Source organism: Anopheles coluzzii, chromosome 2, assembly GCF_943734685.1.
Source record: "Anopheles coluzzii chromosome 2, AcolN3, whole genome shotgun sequence".
NCBI classification, from domain to species: domain Eukaryota; kingdom Metazoa; phylum Arthropoda; class Insecta; order Diptera; family Culicidae; genus Anopheles; species Anopheles coluzzii.
The window spans coordinates 112,168,172-112,189,230 of record NC_064670.1 but is presented as its reverse complement, the minus strand read 5'-3'; the positions used below and the strand labels follow the sequence as shown (position 1 = coordinate 112,189,230).

At 44.8% G+C, this 21,059-nt stretch overlaps 1 protein-coding gene across 1 annotated transcript in view; it reads right to left on the bottom strand.

Annotated features, from left to right (window-relative positions):
• Positions 1 to 9,343: 9,343 nt before the first annotated feature.
• The window catches only part of LOC120948372 (uncharacterized), a 95,684-nt gene continuing 83,968 nt past the window's right edge, over positions 9,344 to 21,059 (bottom strand). The window contains exons 3-6 of the mRNA XM_040364623.2: positions 20,181 to 20,390; positions 19,700 to 19,929; positions 13,520 to 15,051; positions 9,344 to 13,401 (exon numbers count right to left, since the gene is read on the bottom strand). Of these exons, the coding sequence (XP_040220557.2) occupies positions 13,185 to 13,401; positions 13,520 to 15,051; positions 19,700 to 19,929; positions 20,181 to 20,390 (2,189 nt within the window). The 3' untranslated portion in view covers positions 9,344 to 13,184. The remainder of the gene's footprint in view (positions 13,402 to 13,519; positions 15,052 to 19,699; positions 19,930 to 20,180; positions 20,391 to 21,059) is intronic.

Here is a 21,059-nt window from a genome sequence, read left to right as displayed (position 1 = left end):
AGCTAGTGGTCGGAGGGCAACATAAAAAATCAAAATGGAAAGAAATTGCTATGACTAATCTGGTATAGGTAATCGATTAGGTCACCCAATCGCTAATGCATGCAAATGTTGGTGAGGTATGAGATTCGAATCGGAGATGAAGCTGATTTGCGATTAGTTTGAATTGTTTATAAGCTTTGAAGACGAAAATATTGGTGTAAGCACATCCTGAGTGCTTTATTTCGAGCTAATGGAGAGAGCAGATTATGTCGAATATGGTATTGGATATGTTATGATTTATTAGATTGTTCTTTAATAGTTGCACTGATATGAAATAACTATAATTGAGTTTCTAACAAGTTTAAATCTTCCACAAAAGCTGTTTGGGTTTGTTGATGATATGATGTAATATGATTTTTAATTTAAACTTGGACTTATTTGGTTTCATTCTTTTATAAAGATTTGATTTTGCGATGTGACATGATATAAATGATTTAATCTTTAATTACTGTTATACGCAAAACGGATTTTTTTATATAGGTTTAAAATCCAAGACAATGTTTGAAGCCGTGCAAATTTGTTGTAGAATTATAAATGCTCTAAATATATTACAGTGATTGCATTTTACATTTTTTATGTTGTATCGAAATTAGGCAAAATATGTAAACAAAGAAAAGAGTAATTTTCTAGTTTTCCTTCTTGGTGTATTTTTTAAATTCATCATATTTTATCTTGTGAGCGTGTGAACATATTAAACGCCTAAATGTATGCAATGTTCCATCAGTACAGAACTATTCTCAACAACCTATATGAATCTCAAGACATAAAAGATGATTTTATCATTTCTCTGCTCCTAAGAATGATTTTCTTATGCTGATTTTGCTTATCTAAAGGCAATAAAAAAGGACACATTTAAAGACTCTGAAACACCCGGACATACCATCCGACCATACCGTCAAGCGTTTAAATCCAACCGCGGTGGAATTTATTAGCCGTCCAATAAATCAGTTTGCTCCACGTGTTGGACCATAATTACGGTGGCGGAGTGTGGGTGTGGCGAAAATAAAGAATCTATTTTCCACCCCTCCCGAGCGATCAAGCAAAGCACGACACGTTAACGCCACTAAACTACGTGTCGGTATGCATAGCATGAATGCTGGGGCTCATGCGAGGTTGGCGAGCTGCGCCGGCCGTCAAATAAATCGCCGGCAGTCGGTAGTTCGTGCGGGAGCGACGGCGCTCGCTGCTGTTGCCTCCGCCAGGCATAAATAAGACAATAAATAGATAAATACTTATCTAAACTTTTAGATCATGAATGATTCGCGCATCCCTCATAACGTTGGCAAGAAGCTGTGCGTTTAGTTGGAGTTTTTTTTTGAATTTTCATTTCATGTATGCGTATGAGACGCATAGGTGTGAGAGGGAGAGATGTGTTGTTTTGGCGGAATGTTATAAGAGAAGATTTGATTTAAGATTTCGCTTCGTACATCACAGCGCAGCAAGGAGCCACGGGGATATAATTTGAATACCACGTACCATCGCTAGGGCACCGGGCGGAACCGCTGGTGAGGTGATGAGAAACCAGGGATGTCATGGCATTTCAACGGTCGACTAGTCTTCGGGAAAGGTTGCTCTGACGGGGCTTCCAGTCACTGTAGGCTTACATTCGCGTACACGCAAGCATATCCCTTTGCTTCATGGGCCCGGTGGGACCAATGCTGGTCGAGCAAATCGGAACAATATTTCACATTAAACTAAATGAACGGGGCAAAAAAGACACTCACACACACACACGGGCTGGTAGAGTCAGAACAACCGCAACTCCGCAGTGAATTATACGTCCCTGTGTGAATTATTAGGAACCGTGCCAGTAGCACCATGACTGGGTGTGTTTTTCCATGGGAAAAGGCAACGATAGCAGCGTGCAGCAGCATACATGTGTGGGAAATGTAATAAAAATCTGATTTAGAAAAATTATGTAGGGCATATATTTCTATTTTATTCAAATTTCCACCTTCTTGTCTTGGCTGCTGTACTGTACCGTGTGCGGCAACTGGGAACTCTTTTCCCCTGTCTCAGGGGAGTACTTACGCTGTGGTAAGGAAATTTGGGTGTTTGGAAAAAAGCCCTCACTGCACAGTGAAATAAAGACTAGTGGCTTCACTTTATGGGAACAATTTCTCATGAGCTATTACTATCGTAATGAACTCGCATGCCAACTCGCTGGCGGATGTATTTGCAAAACCATGCCACAAACTAGCGCAGCGTAGCGAGTGACTTACCGACACCGTGAAATGAAATCACTATTTCACAATTTAATTTCTCTTTCCAATGCCACGTCGCATTTGCAACGATAAAGATTTATTAAATTCCACTGAAAAGGTGCTGCGCCTGTGGAGGCCTTCACCTAGTAGAAAGGTAAGTGCGGACAAGATTACATTTCCGCTAGCCGTCACCAAAACAACGGAAACCGAATCTCAGCCGGGTGGCCGTCACTGAAACTTCAAACCAGTTTGGGAGGAGGTGGTTGCTTGCAGACGATGAGGATCTAACTATCATACCGTTGGCAAACAATAATTTTCCTTCCAAGACAGTTAGCTGCTCCAAATCCAAAGGCAACAAGGAAACGGAAGGTGTCATCACCGGGTGCCGGAGGTTTTGTCTGACAGGTTGAACGACGCTATCTCTTTTCGAGGGGGTTCGTGTTTGGAACGGTTAGTTTTTGTGGATAGTTTTACTAGGTGGGTGGATTCGTATAAGAGCTTAAGTTGATGATTACTGTTAGGCTGACTGTGCGAAGGCTGTCAAATATCTAGCAAGACTAAGTAAAATCATATTTTCACATTTCCGCACTGTTGTTGCAGAGAAGTGAGGTTCATGGAGTGATGATATTTACAATAAGATTGTTTTGTAAGGTAATAGAAATAAGAGCTGAAGCAAATAAAATGTTCTTTCATAGTTTGGTTTAAGCGCAATTTTTCATGCGCTGTGTAAGTGTATATTCCACACTTATGCCATGCGGGTTTGACATAACTAATAATATGAAATAACTCTATTTGTTTAATAAAAATGTTATGTTTTCAAATCATTTTAATATTATCGATAAATACAAGAAAGACAAATAAAAAAGATAAGTCGTTAATTTCTAATGCACAATACATGATAAATCCATAAATATATGTTTACTGTTACAAATAATTAAATTATATTTTTTAAAAGGAAATATTTTCAATAAATGATAAATGTATCCGATTGTCGCGTTTAATTGAATTGTTGATTTGTTTGATTTGTTTTGGGCAAGAATGGGCAGAATAATTGAAACACAAACCAGAGATGTTTAAAATATTAAGATGGAACAGGCAACCTGCATAAAGTGCTGTCACAAAATTTTATAAAAATTCAAAAAGGATTACAAAGAGAAAAAATACATATTAGTTTCCTCGTATTCGTACCTCGTACGACTTAACTCCGTCATGGGTTCAAGCCCCGAATGGAACGTGCCTCCGTACGTAGGACTGACTATCCTGTTATAAATAAGTCACAGTCAAAGCCGAGCCCACTAGTGGTACAGACAGGCCTTGACCGACAGTGGTTGTTGTGCCAAAGAAGAAGAAGAAGTTTTGTTACTAAGTAGATAAATACTAACGTTTTTATATGAAACATCTTTATCTGTTATACATATGTTACATAAATAAAAAAAAAATGATCCGTGAAAATATTGACCTGTACTTATATCACAGATAGTGCTATATCAATATTCCTTTATTTGAAGTCGTATTCCAATTTTAATAAGGAACGAAGGTCCCTAGTCATCTCAAGATACTTTTAACTAATGAAAGAGTCTATTTTGTACATTACAAGTTATACACCGACAGAATAACAGCCGATTTCAAATGATTGGATTACAGGCGGTCACCGAGATACACGGTACCTCTTATACGCGGATTCGGAGATACGCGGTTTTCTAAATTTGACAATTCTTTGAGCAAATTGTACTGATTTGACACATCAATTGCAAATTGCCAAATAATTTCCGTTTTGATCGAATGTTAAAAACTATTTAAAAAGGTTTAAAACAGTTATATTCAGTCAGAATAATATCAAATAATTCATAAAGTGACTAAAACCACCCCTTACTTGCAAAATTACACGAAAATTAGTGATATTTTAGCTGGAAATCACGAGATTCGACTTACGCGGAAATTCGAGATACGCGGTATTTTCCGGCCGTTTTCGGTCCCCATTAACCGTGTATCTCGGGGACCGCCTGTACTTAACATTGCTTAACAACGCCTGAAGTTATACAAACCGGTAAGCAAAAGGAGTTTAAAATATATTCGATAGCACTAATTAAAAAAAATCTTTTCACTTGACGCCTAAAGTTATGCAATCATATTCACTAAGCTACACTAAAGCAATTTAAATAGAACTTAAAATTGTGTCTACCATATTGCATGTAGTAACATCCATTATCTCATTTTCTTCTTAAAAGAAAAAGTTTCCCACTGTTCCCGACGCAATAAAGCACGTGCGGGCAGCCCAAGCAGCCAGCGGAATATTTCTTAATAACCGCTAAAAACAGTTGGAGTGCCCTGTCAACACCTTCCGCCTTAATGACGGACACATTAATAAGCACCCTCAGCGTGACCACCATACCGAAGCACGTTGCAGAGCGCAAAGCCTCCCAGCTAGGGGTTCGTATGGTGTAGTAGTGTGTAGTGTGGCACAGGTGAAACTTCTTGAAATTGGCATCCTTCCCAGCTGCCCCTTCCACTCCACGTTCATTGCGCGAGTGCCTCGAACTAAAACATTAGCCATAAGCACACGGACCCATTCATAATCACGGGAAGCTTCCGGCAGAGCTGGGTGGCGCGAGGATTTACTGCCCTTCTCCGTCCCGGTGGTTGTAGTACGTTCTCGCTGGAAAACGATCAATGTGGCAGCGTTAGCGGTTAAATGGGCGTACGCCTTCCGGATGTACTTTCGCGCCGTGGGATCGTGGTGAGTGAAAAGAAACGGTTAAGAAACTATTGCCTCTAGCGGTGTGAAAGAATCTGCGTCTGACCGTAAACCTGACGAAGAAGGTGGAGCCAAGATTGCGCCCTAGGATGAGGTAGTAGTGTTTCGCTTCTGCTTTGCCCTTTTTGCACATCCTCATCCTCATGCTGAAGGGAGTAACATACACGCGTGGTTCGGGAGGGTGGGGCTGGAAGATAATAAATAAATTATCTTTTATGCCCGCATGCAATAAATTAATAAATATTAAACCTTCATTAAATTTGGCTTGCGCTGGTGTTTTTCTTTGCTGCCGTTTCGTGAGGCTATACATATAGATGCGGCCCCCTACATTCCGGAACAGGCAGGAGGATATTTGGTAATTAGTGGAGAGGGTAGGGAGGACGCTAGAGGTGGCAGCTACAAGCACATGGTGTGCACATGAGAAAATAATCTTTTCTTAACATTAATATGCGAAGATGTAGCCAACGGAAGCGTTAGCCTCGGGTTGTGCACTGAGGCGGATCTTTCGCCGGTGTGTGTGTGCTATCGTACCGATGGCTCGGACCAGTAAGGCTCTACAATATCAAACACTGCCACCCTTACGATTGGGCAACGAAGGGAAGGCATGGCAGCAGTCATAAATAGTTTGTTTGTTGGAGTGGCAAGTAAAATGCGGCGTAAGTGAGCGGGATTGTATGATTTGCAGTCTCTGTTTGGCGAGAAGTATCGTTAAGACATGCAGTGGAAGGGGGGGTAGGCACTGCTCGGCTTGGTATTTATGTAGGGCGCATCCTGCCGTTGGTTTGCTAAACGGGAGCACCGGTCAAAGGCAACGGAACGGCACTAACTTTCGACAGCGAAAAGGATCGTTCACTTGATGGCTTGATTAGTTACACTTGATAGGGTTCGGGGGTTGGTTGCGTGAAGATGGGTCTGTACGTGTTTGGGTTTTGATTTGGGCTTTGCTGTTTATATGAGCCTGAAAACAGTGCGATATTGCTCATTTACGCATACGCTCGGGAAGAACTATGGGATTGTCATAAAGCATATATGCGGCTTAAAATCATACTTTTGGTGCAAAGTACAATGATTTTTAAACGCTTTAAAAGAAATTAACAAAGGGTAAATAATAGTTTTTAAGATCTGAAATCTTTCTTTTAAAAATATCAAAATATCGAGCCAAAAGAACATGAAAAAGCAATTCATACGTCTCAAAAAGAAACTCTTATTTTTAATAAATAAAAAAAACTCGTAAAGATGCATACATCAAATATTAGACTATGATGAATTTCAAAATTTGGATTGAAGAAAAGTATTACACAATTAGTTTTTCTGCTGACGTTTTTGTAGTTTGGTTTGGCGTTTGAACACTTTTGCTTGTAATGGAAGTTACATACTTAGGCGCTTTCGTTACATCTTTTGGTGATATAGAACAAGACTTGGTTCGCAATACGGCTGACGCCGTTCCTTCTGAGAGGCGAATGACAGCCAAAAGGCCCAAAAGCCTTTATAAAACTAATAAAGGTCCTGCTGAATAATAAACATATAAAAAAGGCTTAGTTATAGTTTGTTATTATTACTTAGAACAGCTAAGATATTTTCCTAAACCCATAAAGGGTTTAAAGTTTGAAATGAAAATTATGCTCTGGCTCTTAATCTACGGTTAGTAAATTTAAATTGAGGTAATTTAAATTATAAGATTTTAATGCTTTGATAATGAATGTATATCAAAGATGCATCTTTTAAAATTGCTCTTTTTAGCACAAAAATCGGAACATTTCAAGTGTTTACTCTTTGCAAACCATGAACACATTCTGGATGCATTTGTCAAGTTCCATTGCGACCGCTCGTCTAGATGAAGCAGATTAATCATCTGTAAATCGGGCGAGATTGCCTAATGGGACGCAGGAATGAGTTTTCTCTCTCGACAGCATTTCAGCGTATTAGAATATCAAACAGAAGTGAGTGGAGCAAGCAAAAAAAAAGACCCCGTTGCACCGACCACTTTTACTCGGTTCCGCTGCGCCACCGTCGGCAAGCCTCCCTCCCCTCCCCAAACGGGTGTTGGCAAACCGAGACTCCATTAGACTCATAAATTACTCCGCAAAAGCTACCGGTGAGATTAAACGACTTGCAAACGAGACGAGCAGCAGTGGCAGCCGCGAAGCCGAGAGTGAAGCTTGCAGAAGTACGCCATCCATTTTTCCTAGCTAGCGGTGCCTGCACGTCTTCCGCGTACCGCCTCCACGGTAAGATAAGCTTGGAAAGTTGAGGAAAACTCATCCTGCAACCGGAATGTGTCTCGATGTGCTGCCCCATGCCCGTATCAATCTGCACCCGTAGGACCCGCATGGGCCCGAGGGCCCCGTTATAGTGAAGCGCGTACCCGGTGAGTGAAGCGACAAATTCTTCCTGAAAGCCCAGGCCCAGGTAACGATGGAGGTGAATTTTTCTTTTCACTTCCACTTCACCCTACCCTTGCAACGGTGAAATGAGAATCGTTTTCTCTTATCCTTCGGCCTGCCACAGGCGACGGTGTTTGGTGTGGCCCTCTCCCCGTTTAAGACGCCGGCGACGAGATCTTATGAGAACAATAAATCATGCACATAATCGTTTGGAGATAATAATAATTTAATTCTATTTTCTTTCACACTTTCGGCGTGCGGCAAAAATCCTGCTTTCTCCACCCGCCGCCCTCCGATTACCGAAATGAAAGCGCCTGACAGCGAGGGGAAGGAGGCTGAGGAAGAAATTACCCTCGGCTCGGTGGATGTATGGAAAGTTTTAAGATTTATTGTTCCGTTATTTTTACACCTACACTTCGGGTGGACGGAGTTGGTGGTGGAAAATCGGTAAGATTTTCTAGCGACGCCCCCCCGGTATTCACATACAAGATGAATCCTTTTTATACACACACACACACACACACACATACACAAACATACTAAGAATACAATCTTATATCTTCTTTCCCTGGGCTTATGGTTGAATCACGTCCGAAGGAAGAATTACGTGTAATTGTAATTAACTGCGGTGTGAATGTTTTTATTATCATTGTTCAAAACTCCCTTCCATGGGGCGCAATTGAACGTGTGCTAGAAAGCCGTGTTTACCTTTGGGAGTGGGGGAAGAGGAGAGATGCGTTATTTTTTTTCTACATCTTTTACCACACCTACAAAACAAGTCAATACAATTTCTGTACTCGGTGGAATGTTAAACCGGTGTTAAACTGTTGTGTTGCATACTTTCCCTCGTTTTCTCGGCGGGTCATTTCAGCATGAGGGTGATTCTTTTTCGGGGTGTATTTTGCATGTACGCGTTACCGTAGCAACAGCATACACGCACTGTCGAGGGGATACGGAGCGTCAAGGCAACGGAAAAGTCTACGGTGAGCGCTCACCGGCGAGAGCAAAGATGGAATAGAAAAGAGATTAGAGAGGCCCCTCTATTCTTAGTCACTCAGCCCGAGGAAGACCAAAAAAAAAACGCTCACACTCATACACTCATACACACTGAGGGTTAAAATCCGGTGACCTTTTTTCCCCCTATCTCCCTTATTAGACAGGGACTGTTAGAAAAATGCTGAACAATGAAAATTATCCTCACATTCAAGCGGTTGCAATCAGTGCAGAAATTTATAATCTTTTCCAAATAACAATCGCTAGACTGTTGTTCTCGTGGGGCGTTTTTTTCACCCGTACAATGAAAAGGCAACAGGGGATAGATACGGGGTAATGGAGATGTTGTTAATGTTTCAGGTAAGGAAAAGATGTACACAACCAAAAAAACATATCTTCATGAAGTTGTCATCATATTATAAGAGATTATTTCGATTTGTTTTGATGTAATTCATGTATGGTTTTTATATTTCTTGCATTCATACAGCTGTTTGTTTGAAGTAAAGGTTTTACGTATTTAATTTCTTGTTCTATTCGGTTCGATTCTTTACAACGCGTTGGAATGAGTTTGTTTAAATTATGTATTCTTTTTCTTCTGCCTTCCCTTGCTTTAAACTGTCTCCAAGCGATCGCCTTACCCAGTTGCAAAGCATACGCTCCTCCTCGTCTATGGCCTCATTCATCGTCATCTTAATGCTTGCTAAACGTTTAGTGGAACTGTTTTGGGGGGTTTTGGGTTTTATTTTATTAGAATATATGCTTAAAATGTGCTTTTGCTCCGCTCTGTGTTTTGATCTGCTTACGAGATGCGGTAATCGAGTTGCTATCGATTGTATTAGTATCGTACTACACGGGCCCCGAGTGGCCCCACGTGGCCCTTATTATGCTTACGAATGGTTTTTGATAGTAAAGTTACTTTGAGATACTGGCACTGGCAGCAGTGGAACAATGGTTTTGCATGTTTTTAGGGGCTTGTGTATTTAGGTTTTAACTTCCCTCCCTACAAGCTAAGTAGTGAATTTTGTGTCCTTAGTGTAAGGTGTGTTTGTGTGTGTGTGTGTGTGCTTTTTGCTGTGTAAAATTTACGTGCTTATGTGTGTGTGGTGAGAAGGTGAGAAAAAACCTTTCCCAATTTTACAGTGTGTGTGTGTGTGCTGGTGGTGGTGTCTCTGGTGATACTTTTTTATTTTATTAAACTTGCGCTAAATCTTAACAACTACGTTGCTTCGTATCTGAATTGAGCCTATTCCTTTTGTCTTTCTTTACTTGCTTGTTTGCTTATGCTTTAACAGCTTTTACTTCCTTCCTTCCTACCACTAAGTGTACTATTTACAGTAATGTGTTTGATCATCACTATCATCACTAGCATGTTGTTTTTCGTGTATCAGTTGTACCCTTAACCTAAACATTGATCGCTCTCACTTCCCCGGCCGTCACGCAGCTTGGCGGGCGAGAGGGTTGCCTATTATTTGATTTTCGTCCGTTCGTACCGCTACTATACACCGGTGTGAAGAGAAGGGCCAAAACAAGGAATAAAATAAATCACAAACTAAAGACAAAGAAAAATAAAACACATTTGCTAAAAGCCATTTCAACGAAGAAGAGAGTGCGAACAAACAGAAAAGGGGAAAGTAGGAAACAATTTAAGAATTAATTAACGTGAAAGGTATTTAATACCGTGCGTTTTACATACGTTCGTTGCTCCCAAAGTGTTTCTTTCTCTAAACATACGGGCAATCAGCAAACCGAAGAGCACTTACTACACAATGAGCTAAGAAATAAATAGAGTTCAACTACTTTTGGGAAAGTCTTAAATTGGGGAGCTACATTTAGACGGATTATAAATAACAAAAAAAAAAACCAATTCACTGTACTGGACGTGCGCCGGGCTCCATGGCAGCACGTGTGTATGGCCACCATTAAGTGTCCTTTTTCCACGCACATGCAATCACGCATTAAAAGATCACAAATCATATGAATTGCAACTGGTTCACTGGCGGTAGGCTCGTTTGTTCCACGTGTGTGCCATGATCTCGCCATTGGCTGGAAGGCCCTGGGCAAGCTGCAGTATCACCCCATTTGGACAACCCCCCCCTTCGCGTGGAGCCGTTACGCTCACATTAGCAAATTTTCCAATTAGCGTGATACCACCGCGTGATGCCGGTAGGAAATAACCGCGTAAGCCTATTTTGATGTGATGAGGATTTGCTCCCAAAACCCAAGGGAGCCACCGCGTGACCGCGTCAAAGCGTTGCGGTAAAGGGGGAGACCACAAGCAAAGGGAGGGTATGAAAGACACATAAAACCATGCTTGTTAGCTCGATTTGAGCGTTTGATAATGTATGGGAGATCGTTTTTTTTTGCTGTTTTGTTTAGTTGTCCTGAATACTCTGTCGCTGCAATTTGGTAACACAATTTTTAGCAAAAACAAACATCCACCTAGTCCACCACCATGGAATGAAATCATTTAGTGTTCAATGCCCTTTTCCCAACCAACAAATAGACTCAAAAAAAAAGTCGTGGTTGGCCCATCGAGCCCTACAACAGGTGGCTCGTACGAGCTCGTGATCGCTAAAATTATTATAACCCGCTGTAATGTAATAAGCGCGCGGTTTTTAAGCGCATCTGTGTGTGTGTGCGAGCGAGCGCTTCTCATACCCGAATGCTGATTGATTGGTGCTTCCAGCCGAAAATAATAAGCCACCCCGGGATGGGGGGGGGGGGGAAACGTTTATACCCCCGTTTTACTCTGCCAGCGGGTGGGCTGGTAGGCCGCATCATCAAAATGAAATGCACCGCAAAATTATCCGCACTGATTGATAGAACCCAGAGCTGCCACAATATCCTGCGGGCAAAGTGGTAGCTCCACGTGCTAGGGGAAAAGAGGTGCAGATTGGGAGTGGGAGAGGGGGGCGTGTTCGAAAATGGGAGTTTATTTTCCGCCTATTAATTAATAAATAATCATAAATATAATGCCACGGGATGGAAACGGGGGTGGCGATGCCGATTGGAGCGAGCTTTGAAAGTCGTCGTGTCGAGTGGAGACGATGCGCGTTGCTTTTTCGCGTGAAGCAACCTCCGACACGGGGTCGTACCAAATGCGCGGAGTTTGGGTGGGTGTGGTGGTGTGTTAAAATAATGAAAATAATTTTAAAAAAAATGGAAAGGATTGTACACAACTTACGCCCCATAACGCACAGTCCAAACGTGGGGGAAACGGCCGAACAACGAGTTGAATGTTGTAAGCCGCCCTCTCTCCCTTTCGAAAAACGGGCGGGAAATCGGTTCGGCCAACAAAACCAAAGCGGCAGCCCGGTTGCTTTGTTGTTGAACTGGAAAATCTCTCCGCTCGTGCAAGCGCAACCATGCGCCTCCATTCGGGGGAGGTTTTCGATGGGATAATTTCCCCACCACCACCACCACCACCATCGTGTGTGTCGATTGGTGTTGCTTTCCATCATTAAATCAATCAGCAGCAGAAAGTATCACCCCTGTTCCCCCTGTTTTGTTGGGTGGGCTCTTTCATGAAATTGTCAAACAAGCGAGCGCGCGGGCGTCTGGGAAGTGGGGCTGCCCGCCTTCATTTGGGCTGCACTTTTCGCTACACGCGGTGCAAAAATGTGTGCGCACCGTGCGTTATGTGCCAATTCCGTTTTTGGGTTTAATTATATAATTAGGAGCGTAATACACAGCCCCTTCCTTGCCATGCCACGTCGGCCCACCCAATTCGGCACCCAGCTCGTGATAATAGCGCACAAATTGTTCGGACACCCGATCATAAATGCACCACTCGGAACGACCACAACAAAGGGGCTCTCACACGCACACAGGGAAGGAGCTGCTGGAAGCATAAAATATTACAAAATTCCCAGCAGGAGCAGCAGCAGGAGCAGGAAAGAAAAAGCTTTACCCCGGGTGATCGGTAGGATGAAAGGCGATCGGGGGCAGTATCGGACGGGCGGTGGTAATTTTTGCCTGCACTTACAAACCCGATTACAAAACCCCACCCCTCTTGCATTATGAATGTTGGGTTGGAATTGTCCCACCATGGGCGAATAAAAATGATCAAGCAGGTAGGCTCAGCACAGCACCGAACGCACGCACTGAATGCGGCGCAAGATTCTGATGATGGTGAAAAAGAGCTTAACGCTGTGGCCGAACACGTGTGGCGGGATGTGAATTGTTCATGAAGTGGGAATTCATTATTGTGTTAATTATTGCGCGATTACCTTTTTACCCCTCGATAGTGGTCGGGGTTGTATTTTGGGAGGCTTTTGGGTTTGTCCCAAGAAACCCACGCTTTGACTTAGAAATATGAGCCCATAATGAAATAATCCCGCAGTGAACTCAGCGTGCATTGGTTTGAAATATTTCATCGAAACATTTCAAACGCTTGTGAGGCGTGTTCGGCGGCATGGGCCGGCGCTTCCATACTGCCCGAAGGAACTGAAACAGTTGAAACCGTAAAAAGAAGGGGGGAAATCATATTAAATAGAAGTGGAATGTGATCCCATTCATTCTAGCATTCGTTTTGATTCGTTGATTATTACATCTAACACCTACTGGCATGGCTTGTACTACTTTACAAAACCCGCCCCGGACACGGTCCGAGCCACAAGGGTTGCTAATTACGTCTAACGATTAGGAAACGAACTGCGTTTTGCTTAGTTGCTGCTGTACAACCAGTTGCTTCACTGCAGCGCTGGAATGGCTTTTGACTTTTCCACCTACTCCCTACACCAAAACAAACAAACAAAACATCTTGCTCCGTCTTTGGTTCGTGTACGATCTCGTCCTTAATCTCACAACTTAATCCCGATCGCCGTGATGGAACGGATGCATCTGCGACGCTTCGTGCAGCCCGGACAGGTGTGGCGCATCGTGCAGCGCGGCCAGATGCGCCTGCTCGCCCAGGTTCGCTAGCTGGGCCGGATCGTACAGCGACATCTTGAGCCGCTTGCACTTGGCCCGCCGGTTCTTGAACCAGAACTGCACGTTTTTGCTCTCCAGCCGGGGGAACTTTTGGCTGTGGGGTAGAGAACAGGGGAAAAGGAACAGGGAAAAAAAGATTAATGTAAATGCAGCTAGTAAATAAAATGATCAAGCCTTGACTTGGTTCAGTAGTTCAGTGGTAGTCAACTTACCGGTAAGGCATTCGGTTCAGATCCTCGGTGTACTTCAGGATCAGGTTGTGCGATGGGTGCGTGTTCATCGAGAACCACTGCTCCAGCTTCGGCACCTCGGTAACCGGATCGATGAACGTGCGATTGCGCTTCCGCCGCTCGTCACTGTTGAAGGACAGGTTGAGGCCGCCCTGCCCGAGCGGACCGTGCCCGCCCGGGGCGAACTCGCTCTTCAGATGCATCCCGGCCGCGCCCTGCATCGCCGGGATGTAGTGCGACATGTACATGATCGAGTGGGACAGCATCGGGTTGTTCATCGGGAAGGGCAGCTGGCGCTTGGAGTCGGGCGAGGGCGACCGATAGTCGTCCATGTTGCTCACGTCCGGCTCGTCCATGTCGAGATCCTCGGAGGCGGGCGAACGGGACGAGCGCTGCGGCGAGTTGCTGCGCTCGTTCGAGTAGTTCGATTTCGGCTCGTCGTTCAGCGTCGAATCGTTGACGGACGATTCGTTGTTCCCATTGTTGTTGTTGTTGTTGTTGTTCGTACTGCTGTTGTTGTTGTTGTTGTTGTTGTTGAGACTGATACCACTCGCGTTGAGACCTACTCCGCTGTTACCGTTGCTGCTACTGCTGCCACCCGCACCACCAGCTGCTGCGTTCGAGTTGCCCGCGCTGTGCTCGTGATTGGGCGAAGGTGACGGCGGCGGACTTGCCGATCCCCCGTGCTGCTCCTGCTTGATCGGTGTCGGATGGGTGTCGGACGGCGTTAGCTGATGGTTGCGCTCGTGGATCGTCAGCGACAGCGGCAGCTGCGGCGACATCGCCCGGTCCAGCTCGTCGTCCATCTCGTCCTGCGACAGGTTGTCAATGTCCTCGGACGGTGCGCTGGGCGAGCTTTTCATGTAGTCCGCCTGGGACAGCATCATGCCCGGCGTGCCGAACCCGTTCGTCATGCCCTGGCGCATCTCGGCCCGCTTCTGGGCCGCCCGCGCATTCTTAAACCAGTACACCACGTTGTTGACGTCGAGCGGCTTGCGGCCGCGGCGCGACTCGAGCGAGTTCAGCTGCACCACGTACGACTGGATCTGCTGGCGGGAGGGGTGCGGGTTCTCCTGGAACCAGCGCTGCAGCTTCGGCAGCTCCATCTCCGGATCGAAGCTGGTGCGCATGCGCGTCTTCTGGTTCGGGTACTGCGAGTGGACGGTCTGGAGGGCCGGATGCACCACCAGGTTGTGGTGCTGGTTGGTGTGGTGGGCGACGGCGGCGGCGGCGGCCGCTGCCGCCGCTGCTGCCGCTGCCCCACCGTCTCCGGCCAGTAGCGAGCCGTCCCGCTTCACCCCGTGCAGGCTCGGAAAGCCGTGGGCGGAGAAGTCGAGATGATCGCTCGGCTGCGGGTTCGCGAACGGCAGTATCTTGTGGGCGATCGGGTTCGGCTGCGGCGCCAGCTGGTTGCTCCACCACTGGTCGAAGTTGCGCCGCGTCTCGTCCGTGATCTCGGGCGTGAACGGGAACGTGTTCTGCAGCGGGCTGCGGCATATTTGCGATAGCGTTATCTGCAAAGCAAACGAAAGAAAAGAGAGAGATTGTGAGTGTGAGTTCACAGTAGATTAGTTTTGCGGGACCAGGGATTAGCTGGCGTGTGCTAATCTGTGCCACTTGCTAGGATTAGCCGACCCGGTTGGTGTAGTTGGGGTGTTCAGGTGTGTTCAGCGGCTTCACTAGTGGCACGTATGGCGTAGGTGTAAGGTGTAAAAATAGCTGTTTGTATGACTTTGCGCCTTCTATTTCCACCTTTTTCAACCGTAACGCACCGCCTGGTGTGCCGATTGTAAGCGTTGGATAATATTTACGCTGATCTTGAGCCATAAACATCGGCGGCATCGAGCGGTACCGACACGCAGCGATTCCATATCCGCATTACTGTATCAACACAACGCTCGAGTGCCTAATCGGTACAAACGAGTACTCTTCAACCCCGCGTAAAAAGGGTCGTAATTTTGCTAAATCGTAAAACTAGCGAAGAAAGGCGGTGAGAGCTGAGTGTGGGGGGAGAAGGACTGATTTTAAAATTATCTTATCATGCCGACAATTACCGCTCTCAATGGCTCTGTGGCCGTGATCGCTTCAAGCGGGCCAGCGATGCAACCAAATGCACTGGGGTAGGTCAATATGGAATCTAGCGTAGAATGCGTTACCTCAAAGCTCAGTTGTTTGGTATCAAACCTTTGTGTGAGTTTCTTGCGCTATCGTCTTGTTAGTTTTTATACCTTTCCAAGAAAGCCTTAACCTCAAAGCACGAAGCATTTCCAATAGACGCACTCGTGAGGATGCTTTCAAATGTTTTGGGCTAGATATGCGTCTCCTCTAAAAGTGGAACGTTTCGTAAATGATTATGGCTCAATATAAGCATTTCTTATTTTAATAAGATAATCAGATCTCTATTTCTGTATTGCGAGTCTAAAGTTTCGCCCAAAGATACTCGAGTTTCGCCGTACAATGTTTGAAAAGTTCAAGCACCTATTGGAAGAGTTAAATCCTAAATCTATTCACCTTCTCGTGCTCGCTTGACTCGCCGTTCATCCTTCCCGCCAGCCACTCGCCGGGTCGCTCATAATAAATAGATTTGTTTTTCATGAAAAGCTTTCACTCCCTCTCCCCCTTCCCCTGCCCATTGCCACAATGCCGGTTCGAATGGGACTCTGCTCCGCAATCCCCTCGACACCATCATCGCCATCGTTTGCGATATCTTAAAGACGTTCGTCGTGCACATGCCCACACAATGCTTGCTCGGGCGGTGATCCTGGTGGATTCGGGATCTGAATTTGCCCCTCAGCCCCCCCCCCCCCTTCCCTCGCCCCGTACTTTCTTCGGGCTGGGCGAAGTTGGCGCGAACGGCACTGGCAAGCTGGAAAGGCTTAACCGGTGGCAGGAAGATTTCAAGTGTCTGATGTATTATAAGCCATCCAGAAGATCCGGCGGAGAAGGACCAGGGGCTGTTTAGCGACGAAACGAGGGCAAGCAGGTCGGTATTAAGGATCGCTTGCCAATTCCGGTTTGCGCTTAAGAAATTTCTGAACACAACACGCAAGGATTCACCTACAACACACACACACACACACACGTGCGCGGACAAACAAACACCCGGGCGAGCTGGATATCAAGAACGGTTGCTGCTGCTTTTGTCCATGGCGCTGAAGATGTGTTTATCTGTTGGGATATCGTGTTGGGTGTTGAAGCTGTGGAGGAGGAGGAGAAGCAACTGTGGAGGCATGTGGGCCTGATCCGCTGTTAAAAGCCTCTCCGGTTGAGAATGTCGGCAATACAGTACGGTACGAACGTTACGCAGGGTTGTTATAGAGATTTGAAACTTTCAATTTCCAACAATGCTATAAATATGTTTACTTAAGAAATTAGGAAACCAAAAGTTTTTTGAATTAAATATTTCATTATTTCAAAATAATTCGAACTTCTTAAATAGCTCATGCCATTGAATTCAACATAGCGCCACAACTATGTCCATCACTGTACTTCTTCAGGGCCCACTTGGACGGCGGCCTCATCCCATGTGTAGCGATTGGGATAAATTCTTATACTTAATACTTCTTATTTGTTTGTCTGATAGAAAACCCGCCGAGACGAGATCCTTCGTCCTTTTGCTTGCCTTTCCTACCCTGCCCACTCCTGCTTCAGCTCTATAATACGTATTTGCGCCATTTTCTGCAAATCCGCTATTTTCAAGCTCACGACGGTGGGGCATGTTCTCATGCTTGTAAGTGTGCTTCACGAACACGGCAGCGCAGAGCGTTGCTTGCGACCTTTTCTGGGGGGGAAGAACGAAGCACACCGCCCTACGCCATTTAAGCCGGGGTATCGGTATGCAAATGTTAAGCATGGTGTACATGTGAGAGTGTGTGTATGTGTGTGCTTCAGTAACCATTATCATTAAGAAACGATATTAATTTTAATTTCACCCACCCCTCAGTAAGAGATTACGTGCAAACTTATAATCGTTCGGAATTCAATCTTAATTCTGTGAAACATATCTTGAACCCGTGCGACCTCCAGTTGCTTGAGTGTGTGTGTGTATGTGTGTGTGTGAAATCGGTCGTCAGTATCAAATCGGATCAAGACTTATCGTTCGCCTCAGTCTTCGGCTACTCTCGCTCCGAGCTGTTTTAAGACGGATGTGGATAAATCGTCTCTTGGCGCTCGCCAGGCAGACGACTCAGTCAAACAAGCGGTGCGGTGCCTGCTGCCAATCGGGAACTCTGCATCCGGTTGTGCCGCATTGGAAAATCCGGAAAACTTATGATTAAGACACTCGTTAGGCACCATAAAAAAGTGAAGCACCGTCGACAAACAGCACAGTCGAGAAGACTGGTTCGCATGGCAGTAGTAGCATCATAAAATCGATCACTGTGAGGGTATTCTTCCCTTACGTGAGGTTAGTAAAGGGGCCCTCCCCTTTTCGTTCGGTGGCTTATGATTGATTTCAATTACCCCAATAAAACATAAAATCCCGCGCGTGTGTGTGTGTGTGTGCGTAAAAATCAGAGCAACAAATCACGGTGTGTGAGTGCCGGTAGCAGTAACCGGGCCAATCGTGCCCTCTGATTGATTTCCTCAAGCACAACGCAGCGGGTTGTTTCTTTTATGACAGGTACTTCAATCGCGAGGTTTTGATGTGTAGAGATTGCTGTGCGAACATTCGTGCGAGGATGGGTGGAAGAGGTTACGTACCCCCTTGAGGTCGTTGTTGTTGTATGTTGGGCAGATAATGTTTTTGGACAGCGCGTCTGATAGGCTCGCAGTTGGACGGCTGATGGTAGAATGCTACGAAAGGTATGTTTTATCTGCCCACTGATAGGGCGTCGACTTGGGGAGTTAATTAATGGTTTGATAAACGAGATAACATCGGCAAATCTGGTCATTGTCGGGGAAAAATGGATAGACAATTTTCTCGCGATAAGCCTTTATTACGTAACACGTTATAAAAGATTGAAAATTTAATATCTTTGGTCGATTCATTATCAAATGTGTAATTATTTTTAAATCCTTAAAACAAATTCAATAAAAGCCAACTCTTAACAATTAGGCTACAAAAGATGCTTGAACAATACGCCTATAAGTATGCAATAAGCATAACAAATTTGACTGCAAAGGATGTATGATATTAAATATTCTTTAAAAGAATTAATGAAACCAGTCAAACAACCGAATTAGTTTAAAAAATACAAGTCATGAAATGATATGGTTTGCTTACGGACAGAATCTTTTTATTATCAAATGTAATGGTTATTATTTTGCAGCAATGTCAAACAGATTAATTTTTTTTATTTTCCAAATATGGAAAGTCTTTGACACAGTCTATTGAACTGAACAGTACCGATGATTTGCTTGAAAATCTGTCATTCGTGGCTGAAAACTGAGTCAGAATTGTTATTCTAGTTAATGCAAAAAACACGATGCTAGTGATTTGGAGTTTGGTTAAGCAAAGCTGTTTTAAAGTAGCAATTAATGCTTTCCCCTCGAAACCGAACTGCTTTATGTAAACAGCAACGGATTAATGATGTACTCTGTATAGCGCACTTGAATGATTCTGATGGTAGAAGTGATGTGAGTTACATTCGCATCAATTTTAATCAAAATTCATTAGCTGCTATGCAGATGGAATGAAAATACGAATACCACAGTGAGCGGCAGTTAAAAGCATTTGTGTGACTTTAGCCACTGTTTAACATCTTTCAACTAGCGCCCGAAGGTGGCAGCATCAATCCTGGGACACCTTATAGCAAATAGAAATCGTATTCTGACTACTTCTTAACGTCTAAGCGCCTGCGATGGAAAGAGCAAGTGTTTCAAAAAAGGAATAATTTAATTAGAATTAACCTTTACGTTTAAAATTCCCCATGCTTTACGGTGAGCTCAACTGAGCGCTGTTCTTCGCAACCAGTGGAAGGGAAAGGGGATAAAAACCATGTCAAATGTTATTCAGCCCTGCAGCCCTCTACAATGGCAAGTGAAAGTGAACCACTTCTTTCTGAGATGGCATTCAGCTGTTGTAGAATAAATATTTGCTCAAGGAATTTACCCTCAAGGAATGCCAACCGTGGGTGGCCATCGTTTGCTGTGGTTTTGGGAATCATTTTCTTCCGCTAGGGAACTTTATGATACGGGGGAAGGATGGTTAAAACCGCTTACCTCATCCAGTGGACAGCCGGTCGATCGGAGCAGTGCGTGCGACTGGAGAATCAGCAGCTTCAACAGTTTATCCTTGATTTCGGCCAGCTGGGACGGTTTGTTGCGCAGGATCGTTATCTTCAGCGTCACGACCGAGGTCAGCTCGCCGAGTATGTCGCTGACCGACACGAGCGGATTGTCCGAGATGGCATCGAGCGAGAGGGACTTCCAGTTTTTGATCGAGATGGAACCTGCAGGGTGGAAATAAAAGATTTGTTGTAGGATGAAAAGATAATATTTTTAAAAAACAAAGAATTGAAGATCTTCTATTAGAAATGAAGTTCAATCAATAAATCTATTTTCTAAACATAAAATACACAATTTAACAATCTCCTAAAGGAATCACTTCTTATCTGTTTGTGAAATAAAACGCTCAAGATCTTGAATGCTCTCACAGTGCGGATAACGATTTGCTTGCCACTTAATTCGGCACCACACTTACCTCGGGCTGCATTGGAGATCTCAGTGGAGTAGCCGAGCCGCTGGAGCGCGGTCGTAACGATATCACAAAATGGCGTCGCGGCCGGTATGATGACGTAGCTGTCGGTTTCGATGTTTGGCCGCCGCTTCCAGGGGCTGCGGGTGTCAAAGTTGAGCGTCGCCTGCAGTGAACTGACGGACTCAACCACGCAATGGAGCGGTAAGGATTTAGCTGAAAGAAGAGAACCAAGAAAAAAAACCATTAGATTTTCACTTGCAACTTTCCATTTCCGGGTGAGCCGCAACGAATGTCACTCAGCGACGTGTCGATAAAATCTTTCAATAATCTTTCGCCATCCCGTTGAAATCATCCTTCTTCACGCTGTTTGGGCGGTGAAGCGGCTTCAATCTCAAAGATGGCCGAAACGTCAATCGAAAAGTGTTTGGGTGGATTTTTGCCAAGCAGGAAGGGGGCGAAATTTTAATCCCTCATTGAGAAAATTCCATCAACCGTTTTCCACCGAGAGCAGTTTTCCGCCCGGGGGGGCACCCTGGTGCTCGCTAATTCCATTTCAAAAATCATAAAGTCAACATTTTAAAACCGTTTCATCACGACCGTCACGGCAAGTCTGTCGAAGCGGGGGCAAATCACTTTAACAGGAATTTTGCCAATACAACATACCAACCAACCCGGGGGAAGGATTTTGGGACGTACGGTCGGTCGAGGAGTGGGGGAGCAAAAATTATCTCTTCATTAAATTTGATTCCCTTTGGTGGCTTCCCGTTCGGCGTTTGATTGAGACACACAGAGCCAAAGAATCGTTCTTATCCTTCCGGCGAGCGATAAGATCCTTCGCCCTCGGTGGGTGGAAAAGGTACTAGTGGATGGTGTTAAAAATTG